Below are 26356 nucleotides of genomic sequence, written 5' to 3'. Positions count from 1 at the left end.
CCACGCACGAGGATGTCTACAGTTGAACGCGGAAGTTTCCACCCAGCAGCATCGAACCTGTCGCCACAGACTCCATCATGACGGAGGAGCAGCAGCGGAGAGTAGGAGGAGGAGGAGGAGAAGCGGAGCGTCAGTGACAGAGAGGCGGCGAGAGAGAGAGCACACGAGGGGGGGGGAATCCAACCAGCAGCACCGCTCCACTGAACTGGACTTCAGACTGTCACATGGCTTCGCTGGGCAGCGCAGAGAGACGAGCCTTCGCCCTCAAAATCAACAGGTAACCACCGACACCATCATAATACTGACAGCGGGGAACTCCTGCTGCTGTTCGGCTGAGGAGGTGAACTCCAGCTTGTGTTCGGTTGAGGAGGTGAACTCCAGCTTGTGTTCGGTTGAGGAGGTGAACTCCAGCTTGTGTTCGTCTGAGGAGGCGAACTCCTGCTGTAGTTCGGCTGAGGAGGTGAACTCCAGGTTGTGTTCGGCTGAGGAGGTGAACTCCAGCTTGTGTTCGGTTGAGGAGGCGAACTCCTGCTGTAGTTCGGTTGAGGAGGTGAACTCCAGCTTGTGTTCGGTTGAGGAGGCGAACTCCTGCTGTAGTTCGGTTGAGGAGGTGAACTCCAGCTTGTGTTCGGTTGAGGAGGCGAACTCCTGCTGTAGTTCGGTTGAGGAGGTGAACTCCAGCTGGTGTTCGGTTGAGGAGGTGAACTCCAGCTTGTGTTCGGTTGAGGAGGTGAGCTCCTGCCGCTGTTCGGTTGAGGAGGTGAACTCCTGCCTCCTCCCCAGAGGTTTGGCTCGGTCCTGACAGTTGAGGGGATTCCAGAGTTGGAGCAGGCAGCCACATGTTGTGAATGTTAAGGCTGCAGGTTACTTCACCGTGGAAAACAAAGAGCAGTCAACTTTACTTTACTGCAGCCATATGTACTATTACAGAAGACATGTACTATTACAGTACGCATGTACTATTACAGTACTTATGCACTATTGCAGTACATATGTACTATTACAGTACTTATGTCCATGTGGTGAATCATCTATATGTCAGTTTCTCCCTTGTTGGCTCATCATTTTATGGGGCACCGATAATAAAGCTGCACCTTATATTTAACATTTAGATTCAACATTTAGATTTCACATTGAACATTTAGATCAAAAATGTGGATTTAGATTTAACATTGGAAATTTAGATTTAGAGTCAATGTTTGCATTTAGATTCAGCATTTAGTTTGAAATCTTATATTTACATTAACCTTTGACATTGACATTACTTTCAATATATTTTTTTACGAAAGAAGCAAATATGACAAAGTACCAAAGTAAATCTGGTAAAAGGTGACTCTTTTTTTAAGCTATATTTTGTAAAAACGTGGCTGTTATTTTCTGCATGCGCAGCTTTACAATCGGAGGCCCATATTATTTTCATTAACCAAACCTCTGAAGGGGAGAACCAAGCCTGAACTTCCCACACAAAGCTGACAAAACGGTGCTAACTGTTCCATTTCCTCCTCGTGAGGATGCTGATTCTATATCTAGTGTTTCTAATATGATCCTTTCCTGTGATGTGTAAGGTCTGACGAGTCCATATAGAGCTGCTATGAAAGGAGAGGAGGAGATGTGGTCATAGTTCCTGCTGTGACATGGGCCAGGTGTGGAGGAAGTGTGCACATGGAAGTCTATTGTGTGCACCATGCCTCTTGTATAGTGCGACTCATTACTACAAATACTCTAATTTGACCTCATGCGGCACATGGGCATATAAAAGTGTCTGCAGAGCGGCTCGTGTAACAGCAGGTCAAACTCAGTGTCTTGTTGCAGAGAGTGAGATAACAGTGCATTGGAGTTCATTCACTCTGAAGTGGAGGAGGGCAGATGTGGTGATTTGTTTTGGTTAAACTGAGGACATTGGATCATGAGGAGGAAAGTAGTTAATCTATCTATCTATCTATCTATCTGGCCGTCTGTCTGTCTGTCTGTCTGTCTGTCTGTCCGTCTGTCTATCTTTCCGTCTGTCTGTCCGTCAGTCTATCCATTTATCTATCTATCTATCTATCTATCTATCTATCTATCTATACTTCTATCTATACTTCTATTTATTGTCTATTGTCACATCTAAACATGGTTACAAATGGGAATCTTCCGCAGTAGAAGTTATCTATCTATCTATCTATCTATCTGTCTATCTGTCTTTCCGTCTGTCTGTCCGTCAGTCTATCTATCTATCTATCCATCTATCCATCTATCCATCCATCCATCTATCCATCCATCTATCTATCCATCTATACTTCTATACTTCTATACTTCTATGTATTGTCTATTGTCACATCTAAACATGGTTACAAATGGGAATCTTCCGCAGTAGAAGTAACATACTCTGGTTTTAAGAGGTAAGAGAAATCGTGGATACTTGCTGAGCTGTGCTGAGCTGAGCTGATCTCAGCTGCTGAGGGATCTTGGGTCAGAGCCTGAATCCAGTGCTGAGGCAGCAGGACGACGCTGTAATGTAGCAAAACATCGTGTTGTGGAATGTGTAGTTTCATGGTGTCAACCAACACAGCCTGTCAGTAATGATGCAGGAGAAACAGTCACACTCACTGACAAGGATTTTTTAGAAACTCTTTAATGAGTTCTAGTGAGAAGAATCTGTTAGTTACCAAATATTAAATCATTGTAATTTAACTTAGTAACATTGAATGAGTATTATATAATATACAGCTACTTGAAAGTAACAAAATTCCAGACTGTTAATAATGTGAACCCAAAGGGGAGGTTCTGAGCTCAGGAGGTAGAGCGGGTCGTCCACTAACCAGAAGGTCAGTGGTTCGATTCCTGGCTCCTGCAGTTTGCATTTCTTAATAGAGGCGCAAATGTGTGCATGAATGGGTGAATGTGACTTGTACTGTAAAGCGGTCAATAAAACTGGCAAAGCGCTATATAAATGCAGTCCATTTACTCAGAGGTGGGTTATTTGGGGTCGGGCAGACAATCAGCACTTTTATATGTGAGATTTTGAATGAATGAAGCTTTTTGTCCATTATTATGAAAGCAGGCAGCAGGGTGGTGACAGGAAATGATGCAAGAGACAACGGGAGTGACCTGCAACAGAAGTCTCTGGCCGGACGCACTGATACTCTGAATACTTGCGTCACTGTCTTAGACCCCTGGGCCCCCAGTAGACCTCCATACATTTACATATCCATACAAGACACTGCATGTGATCAAAGTCGTGGATGCATTGGTAACAAAAAGCATGTCAAATCATGTAAAATGTCAAGAGGAACAACTATGAAAATCATAGCAATGGACAAAGAGGAACGTTGGTCACATGTTAAAACTCATGTATGCAGTACGTTCTGTAGCAGGCTGAAAAACCTGTTTATTGCCTCACAGACCAATACAACGATTATTTTTATAGATGCTTGCAGGTATTTGTTGAAGAAGTAATGTTTATTTGTTCACCCATAAAAATCCTATATGTTCTCAGGTGGTTCCTCTCCATCGCTCTATCAGGATGGCATGAGGAGTATATCCTGCACACTCTGGACACTTTGCCTCTGGTTTCACTTCACTTTTTTTACTTGTGGCAGTTTTAAATCAGGAAATGAGTGTTTCTTCATATTGTAGCACTGAAACACTTATTAATCGACCCATGAAAGTGAAGTTTCTTTGCTGGCATATGGGAACAGGTGTGGGGACAGCTGTGGATGTGGGGCCTCTGTTGTTCATTGCTCTTAAGCGGGTGGGTGGGGGGTGGGAGGGGGGTGGGGCGGGGGTGGGGGGGGGGGATCCGGATTGGGTTGCATCCGATTTCCTTTCGGCTCTTGTTCATGACATCTGTTAACCCTCATGGCCGTTGGTGGGCCGTCGAGAGGGGTGTCAAATAGACGCACACCTACCTAAAAAAACTTATGATGAATGACCCTCCCCTGTGGTTAAGTCATTCAAACTCAATTAAAAGTTTTCTCCTTGGTCACTGTCTCTCGCCCAGAGACGTCCGTGACCCGAGTCGTGCCAAATCTCTGCTGTGTTTGTGCGTGCCGGCCTCTGACAGGAAGCCGAGCAGTGATGGTGCTGATAGCGGTGAGACCCATTAAGTCTGGAGACATATGATAGTATGAGACAAACAGCGGGGGCATCCCTTTGGTCTGCTTTCCCCCTCTTGTCGTGTGCACACCACACCACTCTCTGTTTTCCTGCGTTTCCTCTTAGGCTCAGATGAAGGAGAAGACACCCCCGGCAGGAGGGAGAGGGGTTTAATACAAGCTGAAGGAGCCACCCACATGTGTAAAGGATTGACTTGATAATGATGATGATAAAGGGGATAATTGTGGACTGACTTGCTGAGCAGCATGCCTGGTGGGAGTCATATCTTGCAGAGTACGCACATGCAGATAGTCACGAGTAGAAGTACAGATTTGGCCGAATAATCAGATCTGTATCCACAAGAAGCAGCTATAGCATAGTTTTAGAGCCGGACTCTATTTGAGGAATGCTTGGCTAATGATTCCAGAAACGCTGACAGGAACACACCATATGCACACACAGCAAGTGCAGGCCTGCTGCAGACAGCATGACGTAACAGAAAGCGACCCAACGCTTTCTATAGGGAGGGGAAAGATAAAGACTTTTCCACTCTGGAACCCTCAGTGAGATTTCTTAACTTGGGTGCGAGTCCGTAGACCTCTCATAAAAAGGGACATCTTTTGTGAAGCTTTAAGAAGTTTTAAGAAATAGTTCCCCCTGAAACAATCCAATGTAGTTATAATGCTAGAAACATATCTGACGTCTCAGATACATTAATATTCCAGTGTTGAACAACTTGTAACAATAAATGTTTGGTTGATCTAAGGTGTTACTCTCAAAACAGCTTTGTCCTGTGGTTCTATTTATTTTTCAATGGTATCTTTCCGGGGAGCAGCTGTACCGCAGTGCCATCCTCATCAGTACCGATTATACATTCTTATTACATCTCATGAAAGGAAACTGGTAATTAACGTCACAGGCTTTGTGTTGTTTCGTAATAACAATTCAAAGGTTCCATCCTGAATATGGAATATTTTATTGATAATTGACAATTGATTTTCTGTGGTTGAGCCTGATCTCAAGGCCTTGGAGGCTGTAACAAAGTGACACTCGGTATATTTACATGCACACTCGAAATGTTACTGAGAGATCTCAGGTTACATAGACAATCGGGGACTAACATGCACTGGGTATTGTAAAAGTGGTTGATTTGGTTTGTAGCATGACAGTGGACAGATTCTGTTTCACCCCCCATCATCACCATGGATCAGTCAACTTAAAGTGTATTTAAGTGATTTTTGTATTTTTGTGTTGCTCATCAAATCATACAAATGTTTAGTGCATAGTGAGGATAAGTTGTTTATCTGAGATTGTTATTAGTGCAAGTTGTGATGAAGATGGATCCTCGTCATGACTGAGGTGATCTTGTGATTACAGAGGCTGTGCTGAAGATGACTGGTTCTCTCTGACATAACTAGATATTATCAAGGTGAGATAGTATCTTGATCACTGTGCCGCAGTTTGCCACAGTATTTATTTTCCACACTCTGCCTGAAACCACACTCTATTTATATACTGTCTGAAATCCTGAGTGTGTTAACGTTATGAGTCTGACCAATTTATTGGTCGGCTGATAAAAATCGGCCGATATGAGATCTGTGTTTATGTTTGCTGGTATTGGGCAATAAAGCTTTTATTTTACAGAATAAACATTCTTTCCTTCTTCTATCAAACCTCAATAACATTTTTTGTCATGAAGGAATGATAACATCTTAGGAATCATTGCCAGTCTTTTAAAATATATATATATATATATATATATATATATATATATATATTGGCCAATATATTGTTATCGGAAATACCTGCTGTTGTGGATAATTTGGGGGAAAATGCCACGATGGTCAATCTCAGACCTGAAGCCCAGATTCCTGATAGATTTCCAAAACCTCAGAAGCTGCTTTCAAAACCAAAGCTGTCAACTTCAATAACAGCTTTTTTTACAGGGAGGGTCAGTCTCAGTTTATCGAAGGTGGTGTAACTGTTCCTATGAACTCCCTCTTTTAAAACCAACGCTGTGACCTGACAACTATAAGCATCGCAGGTATTGTTGACAGGCAAGTTTTTGTCCCTCTTGAGTCTTTGGGTTGACCCATTACAACAATTCATCAGTTTTTCAGCCCTCATGTGTCTTGGTGGTTTCAGTAAAAAAGTAACGATCAAGACATCAGTTTCTGTCGAGCTTATGACACAAGCTGCTTTTCGTATTATTTTGCCCTAAATGGCCAAAAAATCCAAATCATCCAAATCCCCGCTTTCTGTCCTCCTGACGAGAGCAGCTTTGGATTTATGTGCCAAAAGGAAGCCAAGACACAGGCCCGTTAAAGATAATGACAGATGCTGTCTGCCATGACAAGCTGTTTGTCTACTAGTGGTGAAATAATGCCCTGCTTGCTCTGCTGGTAGGAGCTGATTACTGTTTTACTCGCTCTGTCTTTTTATAGACAGCCCCTGAATGTGTGTCAATGTACGTGAGCAAGCGATCCCTAGTGTGCATGCTCATGACAATGCATGTATGTAAATTATTCTTTCTCTACAGTGTATGCTCTGTAGTAGTATGAGTTGGCCTGCGTAACCTTTGTCTCTACTAGTGAAAAATATAGAGGGAGGGCTCATTGTGCACACAGGGTAGTGCACGTCTCTTTAGAAGTGAAGTTATGAGAAGGTTTTACAGGGTTTTAATTGCCCTGGGTAGACGTTTAATACACCCACCAGACAATCCGCCCCTGGGCCAAAAACGGCATTCTTGTTTGCTCAGATTTTTTTTTTCCTTTCCTTTCTTTTGTTTTCTTGCAGAGACTTATCTTATAAAGACCCGGATTTGTTTCTTTAGTGCTGGCTACTTACAGGACTTAAAGTAGTAATATACATAAATCTCAGCAGTTACCGATCTGACTGAAGAGGAGACGTCTGATCCAGAAGTCATAACTCTGTCTCCCCCCCATACTTGTGTAGGTGGATCGGTGAGGTGTGTCACTCCTTGTGTTGACTTGAAGCTTCAGTTTCTTACCTACCGCTCCACTGACACACGCCACAGCAAGACGAGTAACTCTGCACATTTCTTTCACACATCAGTTGTGTAAAAGAGTGGGCGAGGAGACTTAAGTTGTGCGTGTCCAAGGTGGGATGTGTGTACGAGATCCCTCAACAACCACTGTCCGCTGGGCTGTTGGTGCAAGGGACAAACACACTGCTGCTTTTATAAACCTGCTTCGAAGTAGAGACAGGTTTGAGGTTGTGCTGAGCAGCTTTCAGGTGTGAATATGTGTAAGATACTATCAGTGTGTGTTTGTACCTTTGTATACTTTTAGCTTTAGGCCGACTTCTGACTTGAATAGAGGTTAAATATAACTTTGATCACTCTGATAAATGTGACTTGCACAATGCCCCAGTTGTCACTGATGATTATAGAGTAGAAGTTGATCACGTGACCATAGGTATGTGTGTGCATGATTGTGGATAATCAGTATGTAAGGTATTATATGCATTCTTTGATTTCATTTTTTTAATTCATTTTTGTAATATGCATCTTTGAATGGTTTCCTCTGCCAAGGACGTTATGTTTTTGTCCATCTGCTTGTTTGTTTGTCAGGATTATGCAAAAAACTACTGGTCAGATTACTATGGAACTTGGAACGATCCAGGAGTTTTCTTTAACATCGCGGGATAAGGTGTTTTAAAAGTTTTCAATGTTTCCCCAGGGAATATTCATGGGTCTTGATGCAGAAAGATCAGGCATGTTTGGAGGAGGGATATTTATGATTTTGTGCAATTTGATGCAGATCCGAATAAGAATCTTGATCTTGTGAACCTAAATCTGGTTTCATTAGGTGACCATTGAGCCAAGGGCGGAGGTAAAAAAAAATTGCAATATAGAGCATTTTTCGACAGATTTCATCTTAGACAATAATTCATGAATCATGATGAAAACAATCAGGCATGTTAAGAGGGTGTTTTTTTATGAGTGTGTGCAATTTGGCGCAGATCCAAAATAAAGACCTAGATCTAGTGGATTTAAATGTGTTTCCGTGTGGCGGAGGTATACGCTCCGAGTGCCATAGTTGTTTAATCTTTGAAATATTCTTCATCTTCTGTTGCTGAGTTTAAATAAAATGCTGCACTGCTGAACTTTGCTCTTTGTGTAAATTTGCATACTGTCCTCACACCCATGCCTTAACCCTCCCTGGCATGCAGTTATTGTGTTGATTCAGCATGTTCCATGACTGACAGGAGGGAGGGAGGGGAACGTGTTATAAACAGTGTGATTGGAATATGTTGTTTTTATTAAAGCCTTTAAACGTGAACTGTATATTGTCAGAAATACACGTGTGGGTGCAGCTTTTCTTTTTGATTCTTGCAAAATGACCTGGCTCGCTGATGTAGAATATTATTGATATTAGTTTTCATTTGTTTGCATGGAGCTGTCTCAAAGATTTGACATGCTCTGTGACTCTGCAGCCTCAGTGGCTCTGACATGCTGCATTCCTCCATTTCATTGGTGTTTATGGCTTTGCGGTGGTAATTAGTAACAGGGCTGTTGCAACAATGGCCGTGGGGACTTAATGAACCCATGAGAGTGACCACAGGGAAAGCAGAGGGGAATGTGACCCATTTGCTGAAGCCTTTGCCCTCGAACTCCGTGAGGGGCAGTGTTGCAATATACTCTTTCTGTCACTCAAAAATACATTCGAAAACAAGACAGTTTGACAAAACTCTAAAGAAAAAATAGAATCACGCAACTACTAAACACAAACTTCTCCTTATGTATCAAAACCGGCCCTTCATTATTGGGCTGCATAGAATAAAGCAGTTATTGTGCCTGGATTGGTGGATGGGCTTCAATGATACGGTGGATTAATTACAAATTAGCCCGGTGTCTCATGGTGATGCAATTTATGCAACAACTCCCTTCTTTTTGGAGCCGCTCAAACACACACGAACACGAACACGAACACACACACACACACACACACACACACACACACACACACACACACACACACACACACACACACACACACACACACACACACACACACACACACACACACACACACCGTGTACACCCAGCATATTTGAATACAACTCCATTCCTATGTCATGTTGATTTCCTGCTCGGCCTGACCCTTAAATCAGGACACCATATTTATTCTGCTGCCTGTATCGCTGCCAGCATGACAAAGCCTTTACACAGCCAGCAGAGATGTGCTTCTGTATAGACTGAACAATAGCATGAATGGAATCATCATGGCGGACCAATCCATGCTAATGCAAGTACGGACAATGGCGAAATTTGCTGTTGCATCTCTTGTTAAGATACACGGTGAATGTTGGTGGAATTGTGCAGTTGTTATGGCTTTTACATGAGGTTGTATACGTTGGTTTTATGGTTTTTATGGTTAACCTGTGGAGTCACTATTATATTCTGCCTTTTTAAAGTCCTGATTGTGTATGTTTCCATGTTTTGTTACAGGCACACCTCTGCAGAAATCAGGAGACAGTATGGGAATCAAGGCGTTTATCACAGCCGGTCCAACTCCAATGCTTCGGCCTCAGTTTGCCTCACTGTGGTAAGCTTTCTTTTATTACATAAAAAAAAACTTTGTTATTTAGTAATTTTCCTCCAGCAGGTGTTTATCACATCATCCATCACATTCAACCTGCCTGTTTGGAAAGGGCTGTTTACTTGGCCTGTGGTGATGCTGGTTGTCCCTTTCTTTCTGAAACTGTAAAAGTGACCTCTAAAAATTGAGCTGTGGCGAAGACGGGTTGCTGGACTCAGTCCACAGAACACTGAAGCTGCACCACCACCGCCGCTGCTGCTGCTGCACAAAGAGCTGTGCACCTGTTTATACAAAGTTCAGCGACACTCGACTCAGTACTAGACAAGGACTAGAGAATCAGTTGTTGTTGCTGGTGTACGCGGACGTCGTCATAAACATGTTGTTTTCGTTGCTGAGTCCCAGCAGCTGCTACAGAGCGCTAGTTGCCTATTTATTGAAAGTTTATTCATATAAAATATATCGCGATCCAAATCAGGCCAGATTCGATACTCCAGTTCCTTGGGCCCTTAACAATCTTGTGTCAAGTATGAAGCAAATAAGATGAGCAGATTGCCACAAATGCGTTTCACATGCATATAGACAAACAGAGTCTATTGTAGATAGATTATTAGATTAGAAAGATGTCTTTGATTTGATCCACAGCTACCCAAGAGAAAAGAGGTTATACGTAATTTGCAGAATTTTAGCTAAAGTGCCAAAAGTTGCAGTCAGGGTTTCAGAAAGGAACATCAGAAAAGTATATGTATGTATATTTAATATTGCTGCTTTTTTATGACCTACAAGAGCAAAAGAGAAAATAGGGGAGAGTGCTTTTTCTATACAGTATTCTCAATGTCTGTAGTCAGGTCGGACAACCTGGGGGGTCAGACAAAACGGCAGGCTCAGGGTTAGTGTATAAACGGTACTAGAACAAAATTATAATATTGTCTTATGACAGTTATCAATCGTACAGCAACAAAAAGATACCTCATCGCTGTGCATGCTGCAACCAAAAAGTCTAACATAAGTGTATTTAAAAAGATCAGCAGACGGAAAAAGAATGCTGTACCTATAATGTGACTTCCCTTGATACTTGTGATGTCATGCGAGTTGAGGAGAAATCCTTTGGCCAGAAGCTCAGCGGTTTCCTCTAATGCTGCTCCCACACATCTGGAGTGTTTGTGCTTGCACTGACACACAGACCTATAAGCGCATCTTCCTCACATCCTCTTTACTGTTATTAGCACTGAGAGGTCTGACTCAGTTTAGCGTCCAGTCATGAAGATTAGAATTTGAATAATTCAGTTTCAGTATAAGTTCTGATGGGGCAAAAAACCCCCCCATCTGTCTGCATTTCTGCAAAAGAGCAGAGTATTTTCAGGAAGAATCTTTCTTCCTCCTACAATAAATGAGATAAGAACTCATGGCTTAACGTGCTTTTGTTGAAACCAGGCTGACACCGTCTGTTCTGGAAACCCAGTATCCATTAGGTTTCTGCGGAGGACTGAACGACACCATGACAGGTTGTTTTCTTGCCACTTTAGTTGAAGCCGAGCAGGAAGCCCGAGTGATTCCTGCTCTCTCAAGCAAGCAGGCAGAATGATGCACAGTAATCCTTTGCAGGGATTTGTTCCCGCTACACTCTCTGCGATAGCCTCTGAACCGCTGCCGCTCAGATTCAGATATCCCTCTTACACTCCTCCTGCTTTTTCTTTCTATTTATGTCTTTTCCTCACGTTTCTCCTGTCACCCGACATCTCTGGAGTTTTCTTTTCAAAAGGTTGTGTAGGCGCTATGTCTCCTGACAATATCTGTGTGCATGAGGGACTGAGCTGAAACCCTTTCATACTTTCCCTGAGATGATCCTTGAACCCATCAGATGACAGGGTTTACTGGGGCCCACACCAGTGTTCAGCATGCAACACGCTTGCTTGGGAAATGGGTCAGTTCCTTGGCCACTGACAGACACTGAATGGGGCCTGCGTACCTTGCAGCTTACACGGGCAAATCTTTAATATGGCCGGATGCGGGAGAGGGGTTTTAATACTATAATCTCCGGGATGATAGTTTCCCATTATTCAGCAGTAGAGTCTAGCACGGGGATGAGGGTTGGGATGTTTGTTGAGAGGAAGGATGGATGTTTGTTGTTGCAGTTGTGATGTGCTTCACTTTGTCGGTTGTTTCACAATTCACCCCGTCTTACCCTGCTGCTGTTTTTGATGCCTGAAATGTTGAATGTTGGCTGATCAGTGTTGTTTGTTGGAGGGTTCATGCACAAATTGAGAGATTAGGAGAAGAGCTGCATGTGTTTTTATGAGTGTGTGTGCTGTGTGTGCTGTGTGCTGTGTGTGCTGTGTGCTGTGTGTGTGTGCTGTGTGTGTGTGTGTGTGTGTGTGTGTGTGCGTGTGCGTGTGCCTTTTATGAGTGTGTGTGCTGTGTGTGTGTGCTGTGTGTGTGTGTGTGTGTGTGTGTGTGTGTGTGTGTGTGTGTGTGTGTGTGTGTGTGTGTGTGTGTGTGTGAGTGTGCGTCTGTAGTTTCTCTTCCTGTCTGTTGAAACACCATTTGATGGAGGGACGCCTTGCTAATGTCACTTCCTTTTGATGCCTTATCGTTGTCGACTCTAAGCCGCGAGACGCTTTGCCTGTGCGCTCCAAAGCGCTGTCAAAACACGTTTGCGGGTTCAAACAGTTGGGCTCAACTTCGATATTCATTTTGACTGGATATTAACATCCCTTCCACTTTTGGCAATGCTTCTCACATCTACCGAGATTTCTCAGCTTCGAGGAATATGAGGATCAATCTAAAGAGGATCTGTTCACTGCATCGTAGCTTAGTTTCAACCCAAAAACTTCAGAGTCAGGAGATACACACCGTAGGTTCCCCGTATCCGGAGTGCGCCATTTTGTGCACTTCCTATTTGAAATTTTTTTTTTAGTTTTCCGTTTTCAGCAGGGTAAGTGTACAACTTTCATATGAGCGCAGCTGACATTTTCTGAAACTATAGAATGAGATTATTTGAATGCTTTATATATGTTTTAAATAACATTATTCATCTCTTATGTGGCTGTATTTTGTGTTGAACATTGTTGCTCATTGGTTCTTGATGTCTGTCTTCTCCGCTTGTTTTTGGTGATACACATTGAGAACAGCGACGGTTTAGAAACGTGGTTTTTAAATAAAACAACCTCCAGTAATATCTAATGCATGGCTTTAAAAATAATATATGTAAATACAAAATGCTATTTTTTTTTTAATTCTTTTAAATCATGAGAAAGTTTTGTCAGTACTTTCAAAAACAATGTTCATTCTCATAAACGGCTGCGAAAGCATCATCTTTATAATCACTACAATCACTAATGATGTTTTTTTACAATGAGAGCTGTAGTTTCTTGCGAGCTCCTCTCAAGACTCCACAGAGCAGCAGGTGCTGATCAGAGGCATGCATAGATTTGCATTCATTTGTATTTGTTAGCCTCCATACTAAACAAGAAAAAGAGGCCATGCAACAATGATTGTTTGAACTTGGAGGCAGAGATGCACATGAGGAGACTGTAGAGACACTGTCGAGGTTGACGCCTCCTCCTCGGAAACAGAGAGGCGCTGAAGGTTTCATCAAAAGACCTGTCATTTAAAATAGTAATGATTCAGTTGTTCCGTCTGTCTGGCTGCCGATTCTTCTTCCTGCTTGGGTTGCATTCAAAAGCATTTCATACGAACCCATATGGTAGAATTTACTCTTGAGTGCTCCACAGAGAAAAAAAATATCCTACGGGGTGGATCGATGTGCAAAAACATGTCTGAAGGCAAATGGAATTTGCTCTGCTCTCAAATGTTGAGTTGAGCAGTGACTCATGTCGTTGCTGCAGTTACCTCTTTTGTGTGTGTACATATTATCAGTGAGCGTGGCTCTGTGTTCTTCTTTTCTCTCCTGTGTACACACACATAAACTCTCTCTCACTCTTTCACACTTTACCTGATTGTCATGCAAATTACCTGCATGTGCAAAAGTGAGCAGCATTAAAAGCTTAAATATTCTGTTTGGATAGTGCAGATAGTGAAGAACACTGTGCGTTTCACATGTTGCAACACTTTGAGGGGAAAGTTTGTCTTATTTACGAACAACTAGTGCAGTGCCTGTTTGGAATGGGCTGTTGTCTTGGCCTGTGGTAATGCTGGTTGCAGCTTTCTCTCTGAAACTGTGAAGACAGGCTGCAGGAGTCAGTCCACAGAGCCCCGAAGATGTCCCACCGCTGCTGCAGCACAAAGAGCTGTTAATTCAATACGCAAAACTCTGAACTGGAGAATCAAGTTGTCGTGATCCACAACGCCACTTAAATTGCAGTCTTGCATGTGTTTTCAAAGTTTATTCATATTGAATATATCTTGTTTCCAAATCTAACCAAATTCGACTCTGCACTTCTTAGACCCCTTTGAGCCAATAAGATGAACGTTCTCGAGATTTGCAAGCATGCATCAGCCTGCAGACTGTAATCAAGTTGGAGCTCTGCTGTGTTTGTTGCCACTTGTCACAGAGACACCTTCTCCATGCGGGTCCCCCTCACCCTCACCCAACCACAGCCAGCATTGCACCACAAAGAGATGTGTGTTCACTCATCAGTTATGTTTTTTTATTTTCTTCTCTCCAATCACAAAAAGAACCTTCTATTTCTCCTCTTTAGGCTCAAGTGGAAATTTGTTTGGAAATCGTTTTAGTGTAGTGTGTTAATGATTTTAACAATCTGTTCTCATTTAAAGGCCCACATATGAACATTTCAACCCATTTTGTACTGTACATCAAAGTGATTACATCCTCAGTCTTTGATGCTTTGGCTCTGGAGTGTGGGCCGTCTAAAAATAGGTTCACAGAGGGAAATACTAAAAAGCTTGGCTCTCTGATACAGGCCAGTTTGTTCCAGTTTCTATTTATGCATGTGCTCAAATCGTTTGGTCCTTGACAGGTGTGAGGTGTTAGAAAATAATCATGATTCATCAGGTTTCAGCCAATGTCATATCTCATGTTTTCTTTTTCCTCAGTCCTTCTCTGCATTATGTGGATATGACAAACGCATCATCTTTTCCTAAATGATAACTTTATTGTGTTACTTCAACATTTACTTTAGCTCATGTCACTCTAATCATAAACTCTTCTTTATTATTTACTCTGTTGACCTTTGGTACTAAGTTTTCTAACACTTCTTGTCATCTCTCATTCATCCTTCAGCCCCAGTCGTATGAAGCAGTGGAGCCCCTCGACCTGGAGGAGTTCCTGATGTCACAGCTACGAAGTGGAGACTCTGACCTGATGCAAGAACTTGGAGACTTCCCCGAGGATGACCTGAAAGTGGAGCAGGTGGAGAAGGAGTGTCGCACCGTCAGATACTCTGTTCCTGAAGATGGGTGCGTTGCAGATCATAAGAAACTGGACTGTGGTGTAAAATAGTGCAAACACTGTTCAAACTTGTGCAGACTTGCTCTGAGACGCAGGCCCCCCATACAAATATATAAAGCTCTATTCTTTCACATCACCTGTTATGTGTACAGGAGAGTGCTCCCATGTAGCTGCATGAAATCCAAGGCAATATCACTCTGTTACTAAACTTATTCATAACATTTACTTATACCACACCTTGACCATGAAGCACAGATTATGAAGGGAGAGGAATGTTATGTTGTCGGCTGTCTGTGAATGTTTCCTTGCACGTCTGCATGTGTGCACATAACTTCAAACTCCTCTAATCATTGTCCTTGTCCTTGTAGAGTGGAGTTGGAGCCCCACGTCAGAGACTGTGTGAAGAGTTACATCCAGCCGTGGCTTGTGGTCTCTCGAAGGTAAAGCTTCCCCCTGCAGCAACAGCAACATTCAGATACCAGGATATTCCTTAAAATACAAAAACTGATTTTCTGTACCTTAGATATCCTCTGATGTACAGTGTTTATCTACCTCTTGTTAAAAGCTGCACTATTTTAACCCAAGACCCAAAATCAGAGACAATAACGTCCCACGTGTTGTGTGAGCTGTTTTAGCTGTTACAGTGTGTAACATGTGCCAACTGTCTGAGAAGTTGCATGTGGCTGGTGTCTGTGAAACAGGAAACAAAAGGCCTGAGAGCGCCTGATAAACGTTACACTGGCATCATCTGTCTCATGCTTTGTAGTGCCTGGTTTATCTGTCTCTTCTCCCACCTACACTCACATATGTTACACACACACACACACACACACACACACACACACACACACACACTGACCTGTTGCGTAAGACACTGTTTGTGTTGTTATATAGATTGATTAGAAGTGCAGAAGTGTATCAGTTGTGACCATGCATGTCTTTTCTGGTGTGCGTGTGCGTGTGCGTGTGTGTGCGTGCGTGTGCGTGTGTGTGTGTGTGTGTGTGTGTGTATAGGTGCCAGGGGGATGGTTGGGGCGCGTACTCGGAGCGAGCTGGCCTGCACAAACTCCTTCGGAAACAGACCTTTGAGTCCGATGTGCAGCCTGAAGACCAACAGAAAACGGTAAGAAACACCAAGAAAGACGATCATGCTTTCGCCCTCTTTTCAAACAAGAAAAACTTAAATAAATGAACCACAAAAGAAAACCCTCCTAATATCCTTATTCAAACCTGAATCTCTTAACACGAGGACGGAAAGTTTCCCATTATACATACAAGTTCCTCTGAGCCTGTGTCTTAACCAACAATCGCTCTTACTCAATAAAGGAGTATTTGACTTCTTCAGTAAACCCTTTTCAAAACTAGTCCTGTGCAGTCAGAGCTGCTGCTGTTTGAACTCTTCCTCTTCTTTAGTAATTACCGTACAATTGTTCCGACCGGTATTGCCTTTGTGTCACTGCTATTGTGTATCAGAACTGTTTACCTAGATCAGAGTAGTTACAAACTTTGGTTAGGTTCCATTTTTGTTAGAACAAACAACAGAAGATACTTTGATATACAGAATTCTTTCAATTTCAGTTTTAGATAAAAATACTATTAAATATGCTATTAATTATATACACTTTAGTGAAGCTCCAACCAGCAGACAATTATGCTGTGCTCACTTCATATTCTTTAAACCCTAAGTGCGAGAAGTTGAGTGTACAAATCCATTCATATCAGTTTCCGACTTGTAATCCAGAGTCTGAAATATTGGGAATTTCTGACAGCAGTAACATCTCCCACTTGCTGAAAAGCCGGGTAGCCGGTTCCCTCTATACCCACTCTTAATGCTAAGCTAAGGTAACCACCTCCCTGTTCACTGGTTTGTAAATATGAGTTGAAAACAAGCTGCACAAAATATGCATTATTATTATTGGTGTTGTGGTTATTATTTTGTTATTATTTAGTTGTTGTTGTTTATTTCTATTCTTTTAAGTGTGCTTCTCAAGAGGGTTATTTAAATGGGGGATAGGGATGTTTTATTTTTTTCTTAGTAGTTCACTTTTTCCTTTTTTTTAATTTCTTTTGTAAGGGGAAGACACTTGTGCAAGCAGTATTGTCGTCCATACTGATCAATGGCGACGCTTCTGAATGTGAAATGTGAGGGAGGGGTGTGAGAGCTGGATGGGGGGGGGGTGGACTTTAAACACAGTGAACACAACAGAGTTTTGTTATTCCTATCACTCGCTCCACTGTGGCAGTGGCCCGACTCAGCATGGCTTGCACAAAACTAAAGCTGAATATGCAATCCCCATCACTTCTATGTGCTTACCTTTGATAGTAAGAGGAATGTTGTGGTTAAACATATGGCAGGTCATGTTTTCTCTCTTCTGCTATACACATATTTAAGAATCAGTAGTTCAGCTTTCATTAGGAATTCCTGCCCCAGTCCTGCACTGACACTATTTGGAGCCAAGTTCCCGTCCTCTCTCACTGCCCTCTCTCTCAGATCTTTTGTCTTTCAGCAGCCAAACCCCGAGCTGCCAGCGTCAGGCAGTCCCAGCCAATCCAAGTGTCTGTCAGTCCCACTCCCAGCCTCGGGCTAGTTACCCAACCATCTCTCATCACCAGCCAGCCCCTCCTCCCTCCTGTCCCGTTGCGGCATCCTTGCCAGTTCTGGTTAATCATTCAAACCAAAAAGGCCCTTATTACCGCCGCCGTGGGCTTCCCATAATCAACATGCCAGAGAGCGCGTTACGGAGCAGGGAAGAAGAACAGCACTATTGTTCTTCAGCACTTAATAGGGGTTGCTTCTATGGTCCAGCCTCATGCTTTAGAAATAGCCCTGGGATCATGGTGTGATGGTCTCGTGGAGCTGCGACAGGGGGAAGCTTCACTGTGGTGGAAGCTTGGTCAGTCCTTGCCTGGGGTTTCAGAGCTGGGGTGATAGATGATGGGATTGAAAGAGACAAGGAGAGAGGGGTGGGATGTAGGATGGGAGCAGCGAGGTTATGTCTTACCCTGTGGCTCAGTCTGAGTAATTTCATATGGTCCCAGGGACAGACAGACAGAGACGTCTTAATGACAGACACATGCTCCAGTTTGTTCACACTATTATAATAGTTATTAATAACACAATGGGTTCTGTTTCTGACATGTTATCCTCCAAGTTCCTTATCAGTGAATCTGCAAATTAATTTTTTTGATTGATTCTTTTATCTGTAAAACCATAGGAGGTCAGAGGTCAGAAATACCCAACATAATTTACTAATGCCTCAGGGGACTCCTTTACATTATTTGTATAAAACTGAAATATTCAGTTTATAATAATATTAAGAGCAAGAGAACAGCAGCTATTTCACATATTTTAGAAGCTGGGACCAACCAAAGTAAAGATTGTTTGATTAAAACTTGACTCAATCGATTATCTGGGTATTCTCTGTCTAGACAAGACAACACTGTTGCCTTTGCTCCTCCTCCATGGTGGTAATGACAAATTGACCACAGAATTAGGACGTTTGATGAAGGGGCTTCTGATTGGACGGTTTGAAGGGAGAGAGAACATTTTAAACTCTGACAGCTTATAGGTGATTGGCTGAAGACGAGCATATCAGGTTGTGATTTGAGAGAATGAGCTGGTGGAGCCCAGAGATCGCAGGAACTGTGCATGTAACTTAGGAGACATCTCCTAGACGACCGTTTTCCTTACTGAACTTTTACTTCATTTAGTATTTCTATGAAAACAGCAGGTAACAGGACAAGTAGTTGCAACAAAAGACATCTTTCATGTGTTTCTGATGCTTTATTTTCCTCTCAGAAACATGTCCTCTCATTGCATCTGGCACATTTGAAATATCACATGATTAAATTAGCTTCAGATCTGCTAGTTCATGCTGCTGCTCAGTTTAGTCCACAGGCCATTGTGTTTGTTGGAAGGCCTCTGGATGTCAAAAATATGCAGCTAGTTTTCCAGGGCCATTACGGCTAAGGGTCAGTGAGTTAGCCTTGCGCTTCACGCTGCTATGATTTTTGTCTGGCAAACCACTGGCCTGCTGGGACATCTCCGATTACAGAATTCGATCAGTTAATGCACCGTGTGTCTATCGCTTGTGACGGGTAACTCATACCTCGTACTCATACCTCATGCCTCCCTGCTCCATGTCAAAATTCAGCAGCCTTATTTCCTCATAATAAAGAAAAGAAGGAAGGAAGTTGAATGGAAAATGCAGACAACCGTCTGACATTAGTCATGTGCCAGATATGAGCAGATGTCAAACATTATTATTTAAAGACTCAACTCTCTTCACTCGCTGTAGCATACAGTCCATTGAACAACAACATGAACATATGCTGTGATCTCTACAACGAGTAAGCTTTGATCAGTAAAACACAAAACACCGTCATTGTCTGCAGAGACTGTTCAGAAATGCCTGTGAGCTGCTGTGGTGTCTGCTGTCAGCAGAACCACGGAGGCAGCACTTTGAATGTACAGTATGTTGTTGGGCGTTTCTGTGCCAGTGTAGATCTGATACTTTTGTTGACTGGTTCTAATGCACCGTAGTTAAGGTAGATTTTGGAATTTGATCAAACAATGGGAGACACGTGCTGGGAGATTTAAAACCATTGAGGAACTAGAATGGCAGGAACTAGATTGCAGACCTACTCCAAGGGCCAAGAGTCCGACATATGATTCTTGTGGCTTGTCTGCCACACCCTCTAACAAAGCCAGGAAAAGGGAAGTGGAGGTAGTTGACTAATCACAACAAAGTGGGCCAGCTGGCCAATCAGAGCAGACTGGGTCTGGATCTTAAAGAGACAGGAGCTAAAACAAAGTTTCAGACAGAGACTGAAAAGAGGAGCTGCAGCAATGGACAGTTGGAGGAAACTGATGTTTTTTCTAAACATAAGAAAACCTTTTCAAGTTATAACACAAATTAAAATTGTGAAACTTAACATGAACCGAGTAATACGATTTAAACCGATGACGAGCAGGCTTTGACAAATATCCACTCATATTGTTCTTTACTCATTTCCATTTGTTTTCTCTCTTAATGACTCCCCCCTTGGCTATTCTGTATTAATACCTCATTATTTTTCTTTATCCTTTGTTTTTCCTTTATTGCTCAATCTCCCCCACTCACATATTTCATTACTCACCCTTTTCTTTCTGTCCTCTCCTACCCCCCAACCACCCTTACCCCTTACCCTTCTCTTTCTGTCTTCGCCCCAGGTCAAGTCTCCGACTCTGGCCGGGCTGAGTGATGACTCTGGCCGCACGCTGACCTCCTCGGACTTCAACCTGCGCTGTTTGACTCCCGACCAGAGGGTGGAGGGTCTGCTGGCCTACGGCAGCCACGAGGAGCTGGACCGCTTCAACCAGGAGTCGCGGCAGGGAAACAGACACCCTGAACTGTTTGCACTGTACCCACCAGCTGATGAGGTGAGACACAGAGAGCAGGTTCTCACATGCTCAGATTTACAAGTGATTACAGGGGAAGCATGTGGGTAAGAGTTTTAAAGAAGCCATCATGAAGAATGTGAGCTTCAGTATATAACTGGTTAATAAAATATCAAGTAAGGACTGCGTTTATATACAACCTATCCTGTCTTATCTACCACTCAAAGCTCGTTGCAGTACAAGTCGCATTCATCCAGTCACACATTCACTCAGCACTTCTATACGCAGCACTTTTTCCATACGCTGTTGGCACAGCTGTCAGGGGCAATTAGGGATTCAGTTTTCATGCCCGAGGACACTGAATGCAGACTGGGAGTGCCGGGGATCGAACCACTGACCTCCTGGTTAGCGGACGACCAACTCTATCTCCTGAGCCACAGCTGTAGTGAATCAATCAATTTACATGAGAAATGTTAAATATTATGAATAAAAGAAATATGACGGTAAATACACATTATATTAATTTATATACATCTTTCTAATATGATACCTGGAACTATTTTTAATTCATATAAAGTAAGTAACATTTCAAAAATACAATCTGAAACCTTGCCATGGTTTATTGTTGCAAAATGTCTTGTGCGTAATAGTTCACATAATGTCGCCTTTGATTCTGTTAAATCATAATGCACATTTTGTGGAAACCTAGAGATATAACTTGAATGTAATCAAAATTAAGAGGGCAAAGAGAAAGCATTACAACATTGCATTTTTATTACCTGTGAATGGATGTACAGCCGAGTATATCTTTCCATTCTGTAGCTTTAGTTCCTCCCAATCTATTAAACCCGTGTTTTCTTTCAGATCTAGAGTCTCATTCCAATGTTACAACTCCTCTTTTTCTTTTTACATAGTTTAAAAGCCTTTTATGTAACTGTGTTCCAGGAAGATGCAGTGGAGATCCGGCCCATTCCTGACTGCCCCAAGGAACACACTGGAGACCGCATCCTGGTTCGATGCCAGGCCATCAAGTATGTCATACATATTCGTTATCTTGTAGAAGGGAGAGTAGGTCTTTTTAACAACTGCCCACTGTTTTCTCCTAGAAACCATCAGTTTGTTGTGTTGAATGGAAATGAATCAAACCCCCCACTTGTTTTTTGAAAATGAACTTAGCATTTAACATAGAGTAACTTGTTGTAGGTCACAGCTGCTCATAAATAAAAATGTGTGACGAACAGAGCTGTGGAGGAGGGTGGAGGAGTGCTGCGCAGTGATTGTTGTTCTCGCTGTTCCTCCCTCTCTCTGAGGGATTTAGCCTCTGTCTCGTTTTCTCTCTTTAATTTACACACACACACACACACACACACACACACACACACACACACACACACACACACACACACACACACACACACACACACACACACACACACACACACACACACTCTGCCTTTCACTCTTGATCTCTCGTCCTTCTAGCGACCCAAATGTTTGAGTTGAACACGTTCCTCAGCTTGCAGTGGTTTGGCAGCTTCACCCCCAAATCCTTTTACCCTCAGCTCCAACATGTCATCACTTACTTCACTCTATCTTTGTTGCTTCCCATCATAACAATAATCTACAGGAATAGAATAGAATATAAAAGAAATAGAATAGAATCTGAGGACAGCAGGACTTAGGAATTTAAGTGTTGATGTTGAGTATGTTTGGAATTTGCCTCTCTTGCTATTATTGAATTACTAAAATCCCTTTTCTTCTCTGCTTCTCAGGTTTGAGATCGACATTGAGCCTGTATTTGCCACAATGGCCTTGTATGACCTGAAAGAGAAGAGAAAGGTGAGAAAACATTTAGCCTAGATTCATTTTAGTTGTTGGGACTTAATGTCCTGGAAACTTGTGCGACGTGTAACAGGTAATTACGATTGCCCTTCTGTAAAGACCAGTTTGGTGATTCCCATTATGTGTGTTTGTTGTGGAGACTGTCTGTCGGTTACTCAGTTGATGTCGGGCCTGCTTGTGATCGCATGTCTTGTTCGTTTGATGTTTGCGTGACAGGTCCTCATAACTTCTGATTAGTGATGGTGTTTATTGTGAACGTGTAAAGTGAGCGCAGGTTAGAGGGGGAGTGAGGAGGGAGGACGTGCGGCAGGGTAATGCAGCACGGCACAGGGATACCGGATTCATGTGTCTGCCCTGATCCTGAACCAGCGGCAGCAATAATTTTGAGTGTAGGAGGAAACCAAGCAGTTGCTGGCTTCTTAAGGAAGGTTCACATATAACCACAAATTGTTCCTGATGGTAATGTCGTCAGTGCCTTGCATGGTATGTTACTACCGGGTGGGTCCGTGTGGAGTGTGTGTGTGTATGAATGGCTGCGATCAAGTTGCACAGCAATTTCGATAAGTGCTATATAAATCATTGGTGTAATATAACACAAATACTCTTATAATACATGTATCAATGCAATAAATAAATGCTATTTATTTATCAAAAAGCATCAGTCATAAAATACGATTTTTTTTTCTTCTAGTCCTATATTTTTTTTTTCTTTGTATTTTTAGTTATTTATTGTAAACTTTATTGTTAAACTGTAAAATATCAAGACTGTCTTTATTATAGGGGTTTGATAATGACATCTTAAGAATGATTTCCAATTATTTTTTAAAATATATATTTTATATATATTGGCTATGCCAGTATTGTATTTATTTTAATTCCCTAATATCTGTATCGTTTCAGGTAAATCCACACTAGCACTAACTGAAAGCCTCCTAATAAGAACTCAAGTGATGTTCACAACAAATTACAGTCTTAAACATTTTAGAGTTTAGTAAAAAGAAATCACATGTCTAAAAATATGTCAACATTGAATGCACTGCATGTCTCCGTTATTGTTTTAATAAGTTTTCTACAGCCTTGTTTCCTTGTAGCTGCTGTGTAATGTACCTCCTGTTAATGAGGGGGTCCCACAGTTTCACCGGTTTGGCGTTCTGTGTGGTAGTGAGAGATCAGTGTAATCTACAATCTCTCATGTCTCATCATCCCGCACATGTTTATACCCCCGGGGGTGGTCGTGTTTTGGATCTACAACTACTAATGCCGCGCCACATTTTCCCACTCAACCATTCTGAGCCATGGCTGTTTGCATGTCGTCTATGGATTTACACAGCTGGATAGTTTTTTTTGGGTGAAAGGGCCGGAAGGATTTAGTTTGTACTTAAGTGCTCATGGATCTCACAGATGAGACGAGGGTTTTAGCCAGCAGCCTTGCCCTCTTCTGCAGCGCTACCCGGCTGCTTTGGAGCTGTCAAGTCAGGTGAGATAGGGCTGAAGTGTCACACTGTCAGAGTGTATTTTGCTAAAGGTGACTAATTTTATTATGTGCTGCTGACCCGAAGTGCGTCCTTGTGGAGGCTAATACAACTTCCTGCTTGTTGCATTGAGGAAGGACAGAGTCAAACTGTTAAAGAGCTATGAAACGCGTCTTTGTGTGAGTGAAGGAGAAACTGTCAAGCTTGGTTTGGCTGTGAGATTTCATTTTAGTGGAACCGTAAGGCATGTTCTACTGACTCGTTTACCCTTCACCCTTTAACTTCCTTTTACGACAGAGTATCAGGGGAAAAACCTACTGATTCTCACTTGAGAATAAAGTTAAAATTTTAGGCTACAAGCCATTTTTGAGTAAACATCAGTCTATAGCCTGCGTTAAAATGAGGAACGTGGAGCATCTTGTTTAGTTACTCAGCAAGAGTCTATACCTAAAAAAGAACAACCCTGACTTGGAGGAAATTGCCTTCTTTGTGGTGGAGGAAATGTTTGGTAGTGATCAACTGGATATCATCTGTTACATCTGCGTGATATTCAAAGAGGTTTCTTAGTTCCTCAAGAAACAATGAAACTTTCTTCTCAATTACGACCGTATTCTCGTAAAAGTACAACTTTATTGTCATGAAATGATGATTCTATTCTTGTAATAATACGACTTTCTTCTCGTAATACTACGACTTTATTCTCAATTACAACTTTCTTCTCTGAAAATTACGACTTTATTCACATAATATATGACTTTGTTCTCATTGACATTTTTCTAGAAATGTCATGAATGTTTTTTTCTTCAATAGGTCACTACGACCTCATTCTATTATTGTCCAACTTAAGAGTGTTATTTCATATCTTTGTCTTTCTCTGAACAGATTTTCTGTTTCCTGCGTCACACGCTGTGTCTTGTTTCTTGTTACTTGTGTTTGGCTTATTGTTCGAATCTGTTTTTGTTGTTTCACATCTGTGAAATCTGCAGCAGATGTTGCAATAACTCCATATAATACTGGAGTTATTAATCATGTCTCTCTGGTCCATCAGCCAAGGTGCAGACACAGGATTTGAGCCAACAAGGGGCCTACTTATGATATCAGATTCATGCATGTAAACAGACAAAGGTTTTAGTGGAGACATAACAGGCAAAGGCTGTTTGTCCTGAAGAGATGATGAGTGATGAGGACAAATAAACTACAGCATTCTCACATGTGTAGTGGATTCTCTGCAAGTGCTTCAGTCTGTCTGCTGTTAAGTTGAGAAATTATCTGTTACTCATTGAAAACATTTGGTAACCCAGAGATGATTTCAGATTTTTGGATGTATAATTCGGAATCTTTTCAACAGAAAGTAGTTCATGTCTATGGCTAAAGATTAACAAAAGTAATTTGGTGATATATACTCATATCTCGTTTAGAGGGTTTTTTGAAAGACGACCAATCTTCAGACAATTGCTAAGTTAAAAACTTTGGGTGGTTACAAGTCCATCCATTATCTATACTGCTCATCCTTTAAGGTTCATGGGGTGGAGCTGGAGCATTTTGAATAAGTTGGTTCCTGGATCAAAAAACTATTACAGACATTTAAAATGGGAGGAGATCCACACACCTGAAAGTTCCTGTTGAAGGATTTTATTTGTCCTAATGTTCACAAGGCTCTTCCTCCAATAATAAGATCTTTCTTCTTCAACCTGATTTCAAGTGCTCCTCACTAGAAAATGTCAAAGCTTAGCTGCATGGGTAGGTTACATATAAACTTCTGCACTTCCTCCATTGGCTCTGTCTCCAACCTCCAAGAAATCTGGCCTGTGAAGGGAGACTTTGACCAATCCCAGGGCAGTGTAGAGAGAGGTCGCTCCAATTAGTTTGTTTAGCTTTGAGCGCACGTCCCTTCGGTGAAAAACTCTGGTGGGAGGGGCTCCGGACAGAGAGCTCCAACTATGTTATGTTAAAGAGGATTATTCATTCCCTCACATCTCACAGAATCAAATGCTTTGACTCTAAATAGTACATTTTATTATAATAACCTATGAATGTGCACTTTTAATTGTATAATGAGAAATATGAGGCATCATGTGCTATTGGAGTCAGCTGGCCTCAGTTACTGAGACGTGTCCTCTGTCGGTCCAAGATGTTATTTGTCAGTAAGCGGTGGACTCCTCTGCTGCAGCCGTTAAAACTTTCACTCTTGTTGGAGTGAACAGGGTCATTTCCGTCAAAAGGTCGATGCAGGAATTCGTCTGTCAAGCTTCTTTGGCCCTTTTTAAAAAAAAGTGGATTTAAAACAAACCAACTGTGATCAACCTACTTTTCAGACTAATAAGAATCTGATCACAGATACTGAGGATTCCAGTTAAAATATTGGGCTGTTTTGAATAACCAGATGTCTGCTTTGGTGTGGTCAGTGTGATGGAGCTCCTATGGGATAAGCAGAGTGAAAGCGAGTGGTTAATGGCTTTACAGTGAACGGTATCACATGACACACACACCAGGCCGAGCCAGACCAGGACATATGGCTGTGTTCGTGGCCTGAGGTCATCGGGGAGCTGAGTGGAGAAACAGGAGAGTGGACTGAACAGATGATATTCTAGGATCAGTGTTTGGTTTACATTAAAACAGCTTCCTGGAGCCTTTTCCAAACCCATTCCCTCAG

General features: G+C 42.2%; 1 protein-coding gene across 2 annotated transcripts in view; it reads left to right on the top strand.

The window, feature by feature from the left end:
• The window catches only part of dock8 (dedicator of cytokinesis 8), a 58501-nt gene continuing 32145 nt past the window's right edge, over positions 1–26356 (top strand). Inside the window, exons 1-8 of one of the 2 annotated variants that reach the window (XM_034594857.1) lie at positions 1–277; positions 9551–9647; positions 14842–15017; positions 15378–15449; positions 16024–16132; positions 20222–20431; positions 21335–21420; positions 22162–22228. In XM_034594857.1, the coding sequence (XP_034450748.1) occupies positions 225–277; positions 9551–9647; positions 14842–15017; positions 15378–15449; positions 16024–16132; positions 20222–20431; positions 21335–21420; positions 22162–22228 (870 nt within the window). In that variant the 5' untranslated portion in view covers positions 1–224. Of the gene's footprint in view, positions 278–9550; positions 9648–12190; positions 12574–14841; positions 15018–15377; positions 15450–16023; positions 16133–20221; positions 20432–21334; positions 21421–22161; positions 22229–26356 lie in introns of those variants that run through there. The other variant, XM_034594858.1, reaches the window with a different exon arrangement.

The sequence above is a fragment of the Hippoglossus hippoglossus genome, chromosome 9, assembly GCF_009819705.1.
Source record: "Hippoglossus hippoglossus isolate fHipHip1 chromosome 9, fHipHip1.pri, whole genome shotgun sequence".
NCBI classification, from domain to species: Eukaryota; Metazoa; Chordata; class Actinopteri; order Pleuronectiformes; family Pleuronectidae; genus Hippoglossus; species Hippoglossus hippoglossus.
This window is presented reverse-complemented; position numbering and strand designations above follow the sequence as displayed.